At 37.5% G+C, this 17,832-nt stretch overlaps 1 protein-coding gene and 1 long non-coding RNA gene across 2 annotated transcripts; one reads left to right on the top strand and one right to left on the bottom strand.

Annotated features, from left to right (window-relative positions):
• Positions 1–598: 598 nt before the first annotated feature.
• Positions 599–5,314, top strand: LOC113463232. Its single transcript, XR_003387108.2, has 4 exons — positions 599–683; positions 1,971–2,017; positions 4,683–4,776; positions 4,864–5,314. It is a non-coding gene; the product is annotated as an uncharacterized LOC113463232 (long non-coding RNA).
• On the bottom strand, positions 2,942–7,258 carry LOC103714822 (40S ribosomal protein SA-like). Its single transcript, XM_008802240.4, has 5 exons — positions 7,005–7,258; positions 4,853–5,115; positions 4,573–4,770; positions 4,163–4,370; positions 2,942–3,372 (listed from the first exon to the last, which is right to left on the bottom strand). Exons 1-5 carry the CDS (start codon positions 7,132–7,134, stop codon positions 3,248–3,250), a joined length of 924 nt encoding a protein of 307 aa, XP_008800462.1. The 5' UTR covers positions 7,135–7,258; the 3' UTR covers positions 2,942–3,247.
• Between the last annotated feature and the right edge of the window lie 10,574 nt (positions 7,259–17,832).

The following is a 17,832-nucleotide window of genomic DNA, read 5'->3' as shown; positions in this document are numbered from 1 at the left end:
TGGTTATAATAAGTGGTAGTCTGATTGTATATAGTTCAAGCCACTTTTGGCTGTGGTTAAGCTAGTGCAGGGGTTTGCCACGTCTAACACATCCAACTGGGGTGTGGAATGAAATTCAAATAAAACTATCCTCGAGAAAGGGAAAAAATGTTTTAGCACTAGACATTACTTTGTAACTACACGAAATGAATTGAAAGATTGTTCTTTTAAAAGAGAGATTGAACCATTTTGTTTTCAATTTATCAGAAATCTGCAACTCTTATACAATGTGACATGATTGCCACGTGTGCTCTCGGCAATTTTCACGAGTCATAATATCTACAAAATTGATGAATATGCTTTAAAGTATGTCCGAACATGTTGGCATGTTAGCAAGAACATGTTGGTTGGTAGAATTCGCTTTGATTCTGTGGTTCAAAGCATTTGGGGGTTGTGAGGCCCACCCTCATTAGGCCAGGGTGTTGGCCGGTCTAACACCAAGTGAGGGCCCGAAGGCCCTTTTCCCATTTAGAACGGGGTAGAGCCCTAGTGAACCATGCCGGTGGAAGAGGAAGAGTCCTCCACCACAGACTCTACCGAAGGCTAGGATAAGCCTAACCTCCCCTCTTAGTTCTTCCTCATCGGAAGATCCTCGCATAAGCCATCGTCTTCGTTTAAGCTCCCTGTGCCCGCCGGAATTAGAGGTATGAGCCTTAATCTCTCTCTTTTGTTTCTCAGTTCACCAACCTCATCCTCGGTTGTGTTTTCACCGAAAAAATTCGTGAAAGAAGGGGTTCTGTTCATCCCTTGTTTTCTGAACCCATAACCTATATTGTTCTTCTTTTTTGGGCCACCTCCGTTGCCGGTGCTTGTCGCCGAAGATGGGGGCTTATCCCCTTTGATACCTTGGGCCGTCACCGGAGCCTCATCGTCGAAAATCATGAAGGAAGAAAGAGAGGGGCCAAAATGTCTCTTGTCCCCAGTCTTCTGGATGTCAACCGCCACAGCCACCTAACCATGGCCCTCACCTCTTTCTTCTTCTTCCTCCTCTCTTTTCTCTTAGGGCTCGTTTGGTTCGCGGGAAGCATTTTCCCTCATAGGAATATGATTCCTGGGAAACAAATTCCTAGGAAAAGGATGTCTAGGAAAGTACTTTTGGCATGTTTGGTTGACCATGGAAAAGTGACAAATTTCCAAAGTGCTTATGTTTGGTTGGCCATCCACTTTCCTAGGAAAGTTATGTATAATTCCTATTATGCCCTTAATAAAAATTAGGTTTTTAATGTCTCTTTAATGCTTCTTTAATGCTGAAGGGACTTTTTGGGAAAAAGTAAAAATGGAGTAATTCCTGCCTCATGGGAAAGTAACTTTCCCATGTTTCTCATGGGAAAGACTTTCCCATGAAATGTGGAAATCATATTCCCATGAGAATTCAACTTTCCCTTCTCTCTCCTTTGAAAACTCTAACCAAACAAGAGGCATCTCATTACTTTCCCATTGACCACACTTTCCCCCCTTCTTTTTCCGCGAACCAAACGAGCCCTTAGTTTCTTCCTTCTTCTTCTTTGTTTCTCTGTATTACTTCTCTCTCTTGTTTCTCTCTCTTATCCCTTTTTTTCTCTCTCTAAGTACGCTTAGGAATCTTAGTTTAAGATCTTATCATCCTTTGTTCAGAACTAAGTTGCCCTTGGTGGAGGCCTTGAACCATCCTGGTACTCGGACGGTAGGCCACTCCGTTACCTCGGCATTGTCAAATCTCTTTAAAATTTTATCATCATTAACCTTCATTGAGTCACTTAAATTATATCTGATCTTGATCAGTTTAGTTCACATTGTTCAGACTGACCTATGCAGTCAGGTACCGCCGCCTAATTGGCATTGCCTTTGATTCACTCTGATTGGGCATAAGGTTGTATCCGCAATAGTATTTTAATTTTGCTTAGCTTCTAAGATAACCTAAAGTTAATTATATTTTAATGATATTAAAATAGGCGAACCTGACCCGTGTAACTGGAGTGAGATTTAGAAGTGATAAGAGGTAAGTAACTTCATGCTTCAAAGTATGTTTTCTAAATTTTTAGTAAAATAATAATTAGTTTACTAAATTTGATTATGATACGTGTTTTATACTTAGTTAAACGGGTTAGGCATGTTACTCTTATGATAGTAATTATTTTAAATTATGTTATGCGTTATGTTATGAAATTTAGAAAATATGACTGGCAATTTATAAAATTTATTTTATATGTATATATTCTCAGCATTACTATGATTTGTCTCCGCCAATGGTTATTATTTGTTAGCTCTATTGATTTATAATCTATGAGAAACTAATTTCGACACCGTCCACCGGTGATTAGAATAGTGGTATTTGAACACTGCACCGCCAGTGGTTAATAATAGTGGTGTTTGGCACTTTGTGCGACCTATGCTACTGGGTTACATGGCTATAGCTTACTGTTGAATTTCTGATATTAGTTTTTAAAAATAAAAATATATTTTCAAAAAAAATGTATGTATTATTCGAGAATTAATTTATTTCTCAATCAATATCTTGCTTTTTTTAATTTTTTTTTGGCATGCTTAAACCTACTTTAGGATATTATGTTGCTTACTAAACTAGTATAGCTCATTATTATATTTTCTATTTTTTTCAAATCCAACTGCATAGGTGTGTTAGATCTTTTGAATATACTTTTAATTATTGTATTTAATTTATGTTAATTGTTAGCAAATGCCGACTTATGTCACTTTAAAACTATTATAAAATTTATTTAAATAAATTATTAATTAAATATTTTTTAGAAATTATTATTATTTTAATATGGTCTGCAGTCTTGCATGCTTGTATAGCCTGCAATACAAGCATATAGCGTTTGTTATGCTCTAAATTCGTGACGGTGGCAAACCCAGTATACCTCCAAAATCTTGCAGCAAGCAAAGACATCAAAACACAATGCAGTAAACCAAATCATAAACAATGCAGTAGCATTAATCAATCATAAACAGCACAGCTTGTTCAATGAAAATAATAATGCACAAATAATATTAAACAAGAGGCCATGGACATCAAAACTATTCTCCCTGAAGCTTCAAATTTTACTTACATCATGTTTCAAGATTTTTAGGTTAAAAAAAAAAAACATCCCTATCGGCAAGATAGATCATAGTTGGCCAAAGACTAATAGCAAAACCAAAGCTCATCTAAAATTGATTGCCGGAAGAAAATTTGACATGCGAGGAACTTGAAACTGCAATTAGCCTGCAGTTAATCCCAGCCTGAGGGAGCAGGAGGGGCAGGCTCCCAACCAGAGGGCACAGCTGGAGGAACGACACCTTCCATAGGTGGGGGTGGGGCTGCAGACGCCTCCCATCCATCGCCAGCTACAGGGGCTGTTCATTAGAAAAGAAAAGGACATAAAAAATAGTTCTTCAAACAAATATGAAGAGAACAATGATGCCACACACACAGGCAGCGAAAAAATAAATGATATGCATGGCATGGGACCATCATACAAAGCCAGCAATAGACCAGTATACTTGGCCTGCATATATCTACACATCAAGCGTGGATAACAAACAACATAAACAGTTAGGTAAGTGGCAGCAACACTAAAACCACACGCTGCAGAATAACTCTACATTATGACAATATAAAAGAAGATTATCTTGCTTCGCTGCATCGTGGTTTCCAGTAGGCTTACTATGTGGAATAGAAAGGATTGATAGCATCTGACGAAGTAGACAAATCCATCTCTAGTGGAATGAGGCTTGTCATTCCTTGATCCTGCTTACAATCCTATGAAAATAAAGCTATTGATGCAATATTCAGGAAAGCCACAGAAAGGAAACTTGGGGCAGATTATAAACCAAGGTGCACACTCATGACCGACCAAATAGTATGCCAAAATGGTCCCACTGGAAATATAAAGGGTTAGTGGTTTTTAAGAGCAACATTTTAAACAGGGCACACTAGATACTAGCAGTTAGATTGTTTTAAGTTGGTGAACATAAATCTCAAGCAAGTGAATAGCTATAACTATGCTCAGTATGCTGGACAGTAAGTTTATGCAGAGGATAACCATGAAGCCCCATGAACGAAGAAAGTCTGAGTAACTAGAATCATATAAGTGGAAAAATTGGTCAAATTAGAAGGATGGGAGAATTAGGAAATAGTCCTGACCTTGAGGAGCAGTCCACTCAACCACAGGCACTACAGGAACAACGGCAGGTACAGCTCCCATGTCCGGCACCCACTGTTCAGCAGTCCACCGAGCAGTGGGTACCGCCACATCAGTGTAATCAGCAACTGCACCATATTCAGGGGCCACTGGAGCCTCTTCTTCCTGTTCTTTAGCTTCCTCAGGATCCCTGTAGAAAAATAAATCGACCTGCATAGACCACAAAACTGAATCAGAAACTCAAATATAATTAGAGAAGAAGATCCCTAACATCAGCAAATTAGAAAACCACAAAAAAGAGTCAAACATTGTATACGCTATAGAAACATTTCTTCTCCAGATGATTGGTTGATAATGCTTCAAAGTGAAGAGGGGGAAAAAGTTAAAAGCATGTAAGGGAGTTGTCTCTTACCATCACTTCCCATTTACGCCCAGGAGCGATAGTGCCACGCATCTGCAGAACCATCCTAGCCAACAACCAGTAGAGGCAGCCAATACTGAGCTTCCCTTTGTTGTTTGCAGGAATTCCAATATCAACATATCTCATTGGAGAGTCAGTGTCACAGAAGGCAATTGTTGGAATATTTCCCAGAGCAGATTCCTTGATAGGCTGCAGGTATTTTGAACAGAAGGAATTAATGTCCATTTCCAGGTCAAATACTAAATCCTACCGCTCTTGCTGATAAATTTACCTGATGATCAGTTCTAGGATCAGTGAGGATGAGAAGACGTGGCTCACTAAAGGATGTCTGAAGCTGATTGGTGAAGGTTCCAGGGGTGTGCCTTCCAGCAATAGCATGAGCACCTGTGTACTGAGCAAACTTCAAGACAGCTCTCTGACCATATGGCCTTGCAGATTGGACAATAATATCCTGAGGATTCTCAATGGCAACGATGACCCTAGCAGCTAGCTGAAGTTTCTCCCAAGTTTTACCAAGATTGATGATGAAGATACCTGGATAATTAATACGTTATGAGTTTCAGAAACAATTCATTGATGTAAGAAGTCATAAAAGCTGCAATGGTTATATATAAAAAAAGGTGAGAGAAAAAACAAGGAAGAACACAGAAATTACTTAATATAGCCACAGTTCAATCAAAGAAATAATTCAAAAATATATCAAATTTGTAATAAAAGCAGTACTTATATGGAACTCATCTAGATATAAGAAACCCAAAGCATAACAGTAACGGGGGCAGCTCAGAGCCACAAAGCTGCAGAAAGCTACAAAAAATCAGCTGAAATACAGTTAGCAATCCAGCCTCTTTTATTTTCTAAAAATAGATATTGCTTGTTATAGGACTTCAATAATGGTATTTAGCTTTTCAAAGATTAAGCAATGATACTGGAAGAAAATATTGTCATAACCTAAGGAAATTGGTAATTGGTGTTAGCGAGCCATGCATCCACTATCCCAACTCTCGATTCTTAAAGTCGTTAAAAGAAGCATGCAACATCATGATAACAGGTAAAATGACCATTTGCAGTTGGCAGATTTGGCAACCTCATACTATTTTGGTGCTTGATTCTAACATAACCCATCTAAAGCCAAAGTCACAAAAGCATAATCACAACTACTTGTGGTTGGCTGTATAACTCTTCCACATGATACATTCCAATACAGAGTTGCACTCATTGTCCATTGTTACCATAAAGCATTTATGAACAGTGTTTCCCAAACTTCCATCAATGCCCCTCCCCCCTCTAGATATGCATTCTCTGTGGATTGAAATATTCAATAACAATAACAGGTAACAACAACCATTTTTGGCAGGTAGTAATGGTTCAAGCCCAGGCTCACACACTTTCCTTTACACAGCATCTCAGAATCACCATAGAATATTTGCAAAACAAGGAAAACAATAAAGTGCTATCAATTCATGCTACCACTGGGCTAACTTCAAAGTATTATTCTCAACCACCACTTCCAGATATTGGCCCCCATCCACAATTCTCATCTATCCTATGCCTATCTCATGTGCCTTGACTGTATCAATAATCCGACATCCTTATCCATTGAAACATGCGGGCCATATCGGTATCCAACAAAAACTTCCCTTGCATGCATACAGGAAAAGCACACCAAAAATTCTCCAGGCATACAGGAAAAGTCCTATTTCCTTGCATCAAAGAAAATCGCTGAGGAACTTGTAGCAGCTCCACAAATTATCATCTATTTTTGTATACAATAAAGTTATATTTCAATGGTTCAAAAGGAGAAGCAGAAAAATATTATGATCGAGTAACAAAATTAAAGCGAATAACAGAGAAGAAATACATCAAACAAGTATAGAAGAGAAACATCACGATTCACAAAAGTTATATAATATCACCACTAAATCAATAAGTTATCCCCACGATATCACGTCTACTGTGTCCCTACCCGAGATACATTATCAGAAACTTGGTACCATCAAAAATAAAAGAAAATAAGAAAGAATTATATCGACAGGTATATCAAGGCACGGTGAAAATTTATCTAGCACTTGGCACAACGACTTCCAAATTTCCATTTACCTAGCAGAATCAGATCAAACAAGCGCCGAAAAAATAAAAAGAAATTAGAACTCAACTTAAAAAGCCAAAGAAACTCAGAGTTCCAGCTAACCATCGATTATGGGATGAGATACCATTACCAAAATCGGAACTTCCGTTGACTCCTTTATTGACCTAATCCACTAAACCTTAATAAAACTCCAAATGACTTATAAAAAAAACATAAGATCTTCATAAACAGTCCATCCTACTGCCTTCTCTCACCGGCAGAAATAACGCCACAAATCTACAGACCTGGCATGAAATGGGAATATGCAGGAAGATTCCAAGAGCTAGGAATTGGATACCGTCGGATCTTCTCTTGAAGACGTAGCGCTCCATCTGGAAGTCGCAGTTCTTGGTGCCGAGATGGACGTCGGCGGCGAGCATCATCTGGATGTCCTGCTCCTTCTGGGAGAGCACCCGCGTCGTCGCCATGGATGGAAGCGCCCCTGGAGGCCGAGCTCGAGGGCTAAGGCTAGGGTTAGAGTTTTGTAGAAAGAAAAATGTTTCCGAAACCCTAGCCTCTTCTTTTACCACAGGCGACGATGGCGGAGGCGCGGGCGAGTGGGGAAGAAGGGCCCTTATTTCGGGCCCCAGAATCCGTAGTAAAATGACTAAAATGCCCCTCATTTTAAGAATGGACCGGGTTTGCTTGGTGGTTCGGTAAAACGGGCCGACAATTAGGTAGATGCTTTTATTTTTATTTTTATTTTTTTGAACGTACACTTAATCTTTCCATAAAAAAATACACACGCACATAATCTTGACATTTTCACCATTCAGTTTGAATTTGATTTTAGGATTATAGATATCAATATATTTGATGCAGATGATTATTCAATCCATAAACTCAAAGACTTCCATGCATTGTAATTTTAGAGATATTGCTCCAATTTGGATATGTGGGAAGTACAAAATAAGGATACTTGAAAAAAAAAAAAGAGTGAACGTTATTTTCTTTAAAAAAAGAAATTGTGGATCTCGCAAGTAGCTCAATTGATGATACAGTTTTTGAAGTTCTCTTAAAATAACCAACTCCAACTTATGTTACTCCTTTATTCTTTAAAGTATCTAAAAGAATGTAATTAGCAATGATTATGGGCCTGACCTCAGGTTCAAATGATTTATTTTTATTTAGACTTCGGTTGAGGCTTATTTAAAATTTGATATTTTCTGCACCTAGATTTGGTTTATGATCAACTCTATTTGTAATCCACATGCTCATGCACGAACCAACTTTAACCTTGGGATTTATAGATGGAATTCATTCTCACGATTCGCCAACTCTTTTCGTCTTCACAAGATCTCCTCTAGAAAAAGAAAAAATTATCACTCATGGAGACTCCAACTCTATCTCTCCTACCATCAACCATCACTTAGATGCTAGTCACACCGGATAATATAAGAGATGGATAGGGGAAGGAGCAAAAAGAGGCAACCACATGATTGTTCGACAATTAAAATCTATTCTCATTTGTCATCTAGTAGCTGTTTGAAGTCCCTTTCCTATACCTATATATTCAATTTAAAAATTTAAGCAACAAAATATATAATGAAAGAACCTTTTATCATTTGATGCGAATGTATGAGAAAAGAACTAGAGAATCAAGGAAACAATGTGCATGAGAAAAATATTGGCAAACAGAGTAGAAATAGTTGCTTTTTACTTCTCAACAGTTGATTGATGGAGTGAAGAGAATGTATTTTACTAAATCAATATTTGCTTTCTTGATAAGGGATGGTATTCCAGCTACACAAGTTCATCTAAAATATGAAATTGATCATAAGAAAGAGGCAGTGCTCGGTTTGTATCTCATACAACACCTATTTAACAAATGAGAGATAGTAACTATCATTCTTTATCTTTTAATTGAGATCAAGTTCTAAAGACTAGACCACATAGTGCATCTTCGATCTCTCTGGGCACAGACAACAGAAATATCATGCAAACAAGTTTCTCGCCCATATCAGACATGCCATGCCAACTAGCTAACCTGCCAGAATTCACAGAAGATTCATCAGTGTTTCACAAAATTATCATAAGATGGCTCCCAACGAACACAATTTTCATGACACTTATGAAGAACCTGAGAGGTCTGCCTACAATACTCATGGGACATTGGCCAAGATGGCCTCCGTAGGGTGTTTTATAGTCAAAAACAACTCTGTTCCGAGCTTTTTCCAAAGGAGCGAAAGAGCCGTAGAAAGCATGCTTAGTCCCCAACGCACATCGTCAAAACCATCCCACCATCATGAGCAGAAGTTATATCCCTGTAGAGTCTGTAGCTTATTTAAAATAGCTCGGGAATCGGAATCAAAATAGGTTGAAATGGAAACATGAATGTTTCTGAATGCGTTCGATTCGTGATGGGAATCGTAATCGGATTTGCATACTGAGAAAGAGTTGGAATTAGCTTTTGAAAGATTGAAATATTTTCATTCTCTTTTTTAATTGAATTGGAATAAACTTTTTTCCTACGGAACGATTGAAATGAAAATCACCCGTTCTCCGACCCCACAAATCAAATATACCCTTAAGGGCCAGAAAGCTCTCCGGCAATTGAAGTATCCCCCTTGATTTAACGAGAGACCAAACAAAACCTAACCATTTCCATTGCCGAGTAGACCGAACTGTCCTTTTATTGTACCTTTTTTTAATATATATATGGCCTTTTTTCCAACTATAAAGTTCTTTTAAAAAAACTTTCAGGGTCTGAATTATATCATTCGTGATTCACGTGTCATAGGAGGGTGTTGAATATATAAGTTTTCAATTATATCTCTCTCGATGAGAAAAGGAGGGATAGAGAGGTTCGCTGGCTGTCAAAAGTAAAGGACAAGCCTTGTAACCAACCATGAGGATCTCATGTTACCAAGACGACGGAAATGCTCACCATAAAGATGAGATTGATAAACTCTTGAGTCTTGATGAATGCGATGGTAAAACAAAATTTGATCGATAAATTAGATTGCTTCTATAGTGACCATACGAGACACAAGATAGGATATCTAGCTATTGTGAGAATTCATGTGGATGTATATTTAGTCCTACATTAGTTATTCGCTGAATAGATTTTGAATATTTATACAGGATTAAGGAACTCAAATAATACCTTTGAGTTAGCCATTTTGGGTGAGGTCTTAGGTTGTTACAAATAGTATTAGAGCGGATCCAGCTTATAACCTATGTGGATTCGAGGACACTGCAGCATGATTCTATTGGGGTTGACCACGGGCCAATCGTGGTGTTTATAATTAGATTTGAATGAATTTAAACTCTTAGCCTAACGAGAACGTCGGAGCTTAAAACGGAGAGAGTATGCAAGGACCCATGTGAGCATGTGTTTAATCTCACATTGGTCATTCGCTGGATAGATTTTGGGTACTTATACAGGATCAAAAAATCCAAAAAAATATATTTGAGCTAGTCATTTTGAGTGAGATCCTGAATTGTTACAACTGTGTTGTATAAATTAAAATTAATATATATATATAGAGAGTGTGTGTTCTCTATTTTTTTTCTTCTCTCTCTATTATATATACATACATACATACATACATATATAAATGTTAGGTTGACAGCGATTATTTACATGGGTTGTCACATCTTGCACCTAATGTTTCAACAAAAGACGAAGACTTTGCGGTAAATAGATCATCCTGGATCTACGAGATCATGACAGGGCAACAAACAGTAATTCCATGCGAGGACGTTCCATTTTGTATCATAAAACTACTTATATCAACTAACAAAACGGCCCACAAATTTCGCTCTCCCCTACCAAATACTTCGCCAACTTGCAATATATTACTGTACGTATTTGGTCCATCCAAGTCAGCATGGGCCATCAGAAAACGGATTTTAGGGACGTAGCATCATCTCTCTTCCTTCGTTGCAGGAGACGAAAAGGAAGTTGGGACACGGGTATCAACATCTGATGGGCTCCTTTCACCTGCATGAGTATCTTCAACTCATTGGATTTGGCACGGGTGGCCCAGGGCTCTCCATGCCACGTCATTCTCAATCTCATTGGTGCACAAATCCTATTGGATAAGCATTTGCTGCAACACGCTGGCTCAGTTGTTTGGATGCCACGAAAGTATCAGATCTACTTGCCACACAGCTAGATTTAAATGACTGGCGCTCGCTGACCCCTCCTGCACCAAGTTGTACGCCGGCAATGCTGCATGAAGTCACGCATCATCCCAAAACTTCAAAGCATTCCATGTAATTTGATCCAAGAACTCGTTTAGTTGGCGAAAAGAATTTTTTCTTGCCGAAATATTTTTTTTTAAGAAGATTATTTCTGAGAATATGATGCTTGAGAAAATAGTTTGGACTTGTTTAGTTGATTTTAAAAAAGTGGCACATTATAAAGTAGCTTATGTTGAGTTGAGCATCTATTTTCATAGAAAAATTATATGAAATACCTATTATATCATTATTATAAAAAAAAATCTTACTTATGGGTTTGATGGCTTAAGAGTACTTTTGGGGGGAAAAAACAGACTACAATTTCCAACCAATGGAAAAGTGGCTTTTCCATATCCTCTATGATTTTTTTTTCTCATGAAATATAAGATATTATTTCTATGGAACTGCTACTTTTCTATTTTTCTCTTTTAAAAACTCCAATTGAACAACTGGTATATTTTTCTTTTTTCGTTGACCATATTTTTCTCCCTTTTTTTTCTCGAAAATCAAAAGAGTCTTAAGAAACAATGAGCCTTATTAACTCATAATTATATTGGTTCGTGTGCTCTAGAATGGCACGGGTTTAAATACGATCACAAACAGTCGCTGTATCATCTATTTCATGGATGGATGACTCTAATTTGTTTGTGGAATATAATGAGGCACCATTAGTATAATACATGACACGCCGCAGTGATAGATGAGAACTAAAATATAGTGAGGTACCTTTAGTTCAATACATAATGTGTCACGATGATAAATAAAAAGATGTTTATCTTAGATGATGTAATGGCTGTATATAATACCATACTTTTTGGTACGAAAATTGGCGGTTTGAGAATGGCGCATCCATGTATCGCTCCTTGCTGTATTTAAATTTGTCATCCATGGTCCATGGACACGAATGGATAAGATTGGCTATATATTTTATACATGGGGAAAATGGAGGGGCCACGTCGGTTGGTGGACTTTTGCGACTGCCTTGACGACCGGTAGCCAAATAATAGCGACCCTTTTCCTGGAATTAGAATAACGTGGTGGGACCCTCGGGCCACCTTATTTAGGTGGCGGCCTCATCTCACCTTATTCACGTGTCAAAACTCAGAATGCCAAGCCTTGGCATGGTTTCCTTACGAAATAAAATATAAAATATTGAGAAAAAAAAAGTATGAGAGAAAAAAAAAATTATATTTTTACTTATTTTTATAATATATAGAAGCAACTTTTATATAGCACTAACATACTGATGAAGGTTGGTAAAGCTGACTATTTTTAGCATAATCAATCACAAATCAATTAAGGTGAAGTTTGGTAAAGCTGACTAAATTTGGCATAATCAGTTTTTATAGAGGCTGGCTATATTTGGTATAATTAATTACAAATCAATCAATAATTTTGTAATAATTCTAACGTAAAATAAAAGTTGAGAAAATGAGATGCCTCATTAAGTATTATGTTGTGAGGCGCCCTTTTATCCTACCGTGAGCCGTGAGGGAGAAAATTAATTGTTTATATAGTTTTTTTATTTGATACAATCAAGACCCACATTAATTTTATATAAGTACAGCCAACAGTGCTTTAAAAAAATTGATAAAAAAAATAAACTCTTGATTTTTTTTAAAAAATTTTTTAAATGTTGTGCAGCAAAGAAGGCGAGCCAACCAATAACCCTATTTGTTGCTAGATAAGGGCTTTATTAAAGCATAGTGTTTCGAGTTTCAATGGAAGTCGACGGATGGAAAATTAGAGATAGCTTAGCAACATATGAATAAACATGTTGAATATTTTACAAAAAATAATGTTATACAGCACATTGCCTTTTTCAGGTGTTTGTTAGATATATTATTCTAATATTTTAAGTAAATAGGTAATGAAGACATTCCAAGGTTAAATCTAACAATTTATTTTAGATTTTGGTTGTACCCTGTGAATTATAACAATTAAGAGCTTCACTTAAAAAGACTAACAAAAAAATATTATTTAAATTTTTTAGTCCTATATAAATATCCAAAACTTATTATCACCAATGTGGGATTAAATGCACACTTATATAGATCATCACATATTCCTTTGTTTAAGCTATAGTGTCCTCGACGGACTGAAAATTAAAATCAAATCCAATCAAAGTATCACTATCAAATCCAAATATAATCAAATCCTATCATTAATCATAAATATCATTAGACCCATGTTGTAGTGTCTTCTAATCCACATAAATTATGGACTAAGTTTGCTCTGATACTATTTGTAACGATCTAAGATTTCGTTCAAAAAAAACTAACCAAAAAATATTAATTTTTTGGTGTTATATAAATATTGAAGATCTATTCGGTGTTTGATACTAAGTATATGTCTTTGCAAACACTCAAATGAATTAAAAAAAGCAAAGTTATAATTAATAAATATTTTTTATATAAAGAAATGTTATTATCTTCTTATTTTTTTAAAAATAATTGAAAAGTAGAAGAGGATCTGACTTGCCAATTGAATGACTTTTTTTATATCTAAAAAAAGATTATAATTTGTCCATCACAAAGCACTTCATAGCATCAATCTGTGGACCAACCAAAGATATTAAAGTTGGCCGCTAATTTCCGTATAACGAGTGGAATGGCTGTATTCCTTTTCCTTGTTTAGAGCAAAGAACTTACATGCCATGCCACGCATAAAACAATGAATATTTGAAAAGGACAATAGGTAAACTCTTTTTGCTGAGCCTTTGCTTTAATATGGAGCATCACACATTACTGCAGTTTTTTAATGGCTTAAATTCCAACAGTTGATCCAGTCTAACAAAATAAACACTTGTAGTCTTTTTATAGAGAAAGGAAAGGAAACCTAATTGTATTATAACTATCTAGACTTGAAGCTTAGGAATGCATCTATTAATATCCGAATTCTGAATGCTAAAAAATACAAGTCTTTTAAGAGAACAAAATCATTTCATCATTATCTACTTGATACAAAATAAACAAAATGTAACATGCTATCATGCTTTCATATCCTCCATTATTTTCGCTATCACTAATATTACTTTATCACAAACTCACGGTTAAAAAGTAGATACTGTCGGAAGAAAAATCGGCACAGGATAATCAATCTACATGGCATCTTTTTTCTATTAGTTATTATAAGATTGTAATAATCTTTCTCATCTAATGTTGTGACACCTTCGTCACTGTTAAATCCCTACACCTAACCACTGTCCCTTTACAACTAACTCCATGCTTACCGGTTGTTAATGCCGCCACCTACTACAACCGCTTAATCTCTCCATTATTACTAATCTCCACATTGTTGGAACATGGACCGGTAAACTCTCCGACCGGCGAAGGGGGTTGGAGATCTAGTGACGGAGAGAAGAACACCGCGAACTCGTTTTGCAGACTTGAGGCAGAGCAGGGTAGGATTGAGGCATCTAGCATCGAGCACTGCTGGCTTGGGAAGAAAGGTAATGTCTGAGCTCATCTTTTTTTTATGCTAGGCTATGATACCATATTGAAAAAGAATAATAAGAGAAAAGAATTGTATTTCTATCTGTCGTTACAATATTAGGACCAACCTTTATATAGTAGTAGGAGGCTGACAAAATTTGGTAAGACTAACTAAATCCGACATAATTAATCATAAATTAATCTAGATGAAATTTGGTAAGTCTGATTAAGTTTGACACAAATAATATTTATGGAAGCCGGCTATATTTGGCATAATTAATGATCGTACAATAATTCTAATGGATATGATGGTACGATTGCGATTTTCCATTTTTCTATTTGTTGTTTGATTTTAGTGCCAACGACGCAACTTTCATCTGCCACGTCGAGTTACATCGGATATGGAATATTTTAATACGGTGCGTGCTCCGCGAGTCAGTGCAACACTGCAACCGAGGGCAGGGCGCGTGATCCGCCGGTGGATTCATCGGGTTGGCCCGCCGGAACCCGGAGTCCGCACTCCATTCGCGCCAGCTCAGCACGACGTCACCCGCCGTGAGGATCGGATTCGGGTCGATGGACACCGGATCCGAAACCCACCATGACGTATCGGATCCGGGCGAGGCGATTATCCGCGAGCGCAGATTCCTCGGCACGGGCACTCGGGTTAGGTGTTTTCTGGTGGCTTCGATCATGGATGGGTCTTCGTCGTGGAAAGCTTTTGACGCTGGCCGAAATCAGAGCCGTCCGTCGCGTTGAGGGTCGGTTCTCGTGGGGGCTCGAGGTTGAAACGTTTTGCGCGCCATGGATAGTCCAAGGGCCAAAACGCCAAATGTCCTTTTTGGAAAAGAAAAAAGTTTTCACAGTAAAGCCAAAACCAATGTAATAAAAAGGAAATCAAAGAAGCCAGGAAAAAGTTAAATACCAAGTTTTGAAGTGGTGCTCCACTATGTTATGAAGTCAAGAATTCGTACTATAACTTGCATTACAGCTGAAACTTAAAAAAGAACATGCATGCATTATGGTATGTGCAGGGTTGGCACACATTGACAAATGTTGATGTAAATTTGGTGACAAAAATAATTGAAAATTCTTGGTGGCATACATTATCTAATATGTTTTCACATGGTATTAGTTTGTAGGAAATCAATGTCAATTGATGTTGAATTTAATGAGATCAATTACAATTTTGATGTGCTGTTATTAATATTGTTGTTGTTGTAGATGAAAGATGTGCATTATAATGTCAAATGACATGGTACCAATAAGTGTGTGGTAGAAACCAAATCCAAAAACTGGAAGCTTTCACTTGAAAAATAGAATTCTTTTGTATTATGTTTTGTTTTTTAAATAGCAAATTGATGATATTAAAATGAATAATACTGACATCAAAAATCGATCAGAATATCTTTGTAATATACTGCTTTTTGGATAATGATACCTCAATCCAAACTCCACCGATTGAAAGTTCTCACGGTCGTATCAGGTGAGCTCAAAATGTGCCGTGTCAAATACTATAAACTAAACATAAAAAACGGCGCAAATAGCGCACTGCCTATGCACAGCTTGGAATGTGTTAAAAGAAAAAAAAAAAGGAAAGAAAGGCTGTTTTCTTGGCTTTTAATATGGTTCAAAGGAAGGATAGCGTATTTTGGGACTTAAATGGCCATTTAATCTCAAATTCTTTACTGGAGAAAAAAAAACAAACTATGATCTTCCTTGATATATCTTACGTGCATTTGGCAATGCTTTACTAACACAATTTCTCAGGTGTTTGTTGTGAGTACCCTTTTGAACCATTTCAGATGCTACTATGAAATACTCACTTATCCTTAATACAATTACAATTTAATGTTTATGTTTTTGAGAAGAAAATAGAAAATATCCAAAAATAATTGCCTAGATCGTAGATCGAGGTGAAGTTCGAATAAAATCAAGGTCTTATATCCAGGCCCAAGATGCATTATAAACTGAGCCAGTGAGTACCCTTCGTTATATTTTGTCTACCCTTTTAATCACTAAAATATAATTATATGTCCGTAAACTATATTTTATAATTCATGTGTGTTTGGTAGTTCTTCATTGACCAACTTTTCAATTGTTCTTTGTGAGCACCTCTTTTTAACCATTAGATGGTGTTGCGGGGACGGACGCTTTGGCCGGAGCCTCACGCAACAGCTTTGGCCAGAGCCTCACGCAACAGTTAACCCACATTAAGCTAGCAAAGAAAGAGGACTGCGTTCCTCTCGAGGTATTGTCCGCTTTGGGCGCTCCGGCCCGTGCGTCCAGCGCAGACGGGGGGAGACTGGTGCCCTCACGGTTTTGTCCCATAAAAGGGCCCTCGAGAGGAAAGGATTTCCATCCTCCATTTAAAGCACAGAACCTTTCCGCTACTAGCCGATGTGGGACTAAATACAAGGCCCTCTCCCCCTCCACAACATAGCCCCCCAGCGGGAAGGTCCTGTGCCAGTTTAACCCGGTTTTACCAGCCCCCCAAGCAACCTGAGGGGTAGTCAATGGAAAGAGGAGGCGCACCTTTCTTCTAGCGCCATCTGTCGCGGGGACGGACGCTTTAGCTGCAGACGGGGGGAGACTGGTGCCCTCACAGTTTTGTTCCATGATAGGGCCCTCGAGAGGAAAGGATTTCCATCCCCATTTAAGGCACAGAACCTTTCCGCTACCAGCCGATGTGGGACTAAATTCAAGGCCCTCTCCCTCTCCACAGCGGATGGTACTATGACATACCCACTTATCCTTAATACATTTCAATTTGATATTTATATTTTTCAAGAACAAATATCTAAAAATAATTCACATAGATTATAAAAATTAGGTGAAGTTGGAATTTAAATCAAAGTCTTATGTCTAACACCAAGATGCTTTATAAACTTAGCCAGTTAGCACTTCAAGTTATATTTTGTATACCTCCTAATTACTAAAATATAATTATATATTTGTAAACAAGTTTTATAATAGAATGGTCGCTACAACAAAAATATACGCTTTTTTTTGAATGTTTTGGCTGGATTTCTTTAAGTACTTCTTGCCGAAGATATACGCTTTTTTTTTTTCTTATCCTCAGCGGATAAAAAAATTTCTAAGAGAAGTAATTAAAAAAAGTGTATATTTTCGGCAATAGGTAATTAAAGAAACCCAGCCAAAACATCCGCACTGGAAGCTTTTAAATTTTTTAAAACGGAAAAAACGCTATAAAACGAAATTTGCTATAAATACACTCCATCATTATAAAAGATAACCACCCTCTCTCGATCTCGTCGATTCAGTGGATTGGGAGGAATGGAGAAAGAGGGGGTGTAATTTTGTAAAATAGGGAAGCTCGTTATTGAATGCTGACAGCGAGGATGGAAAACCGACAGCGCTGGCCCCGGCCGAGCGCGGTAGGAGAAAACGAGGGGAGAACAGTGCGACACCTACCCAAGCTAATGGTGGGATCAACCTTCGGGTATAAAATGGGGCTCAGGGGGGATCGCTCCCTTCATCCCT

Source organism: Phoenix dactylifera, chromosome 15 (genome assembly GCF_009389715.1).
Source record: "Phoenix dactylifera cultivar Barhee BC4 chromosome 15, palm_55x_up_171113_PBpolish2nd_filt_p, whole genome shotgun sequence".
NCBI classification, from domain to species: Eukaryota; Viridiplantae; Streptophyta; class Magnoliopsida; order Arecales; family Arecaceae; genus Phoenix; species Phoenix dactylifera.
This window is presented reverse-complemented; position numbering and strand designations above follow the sequence as displayed.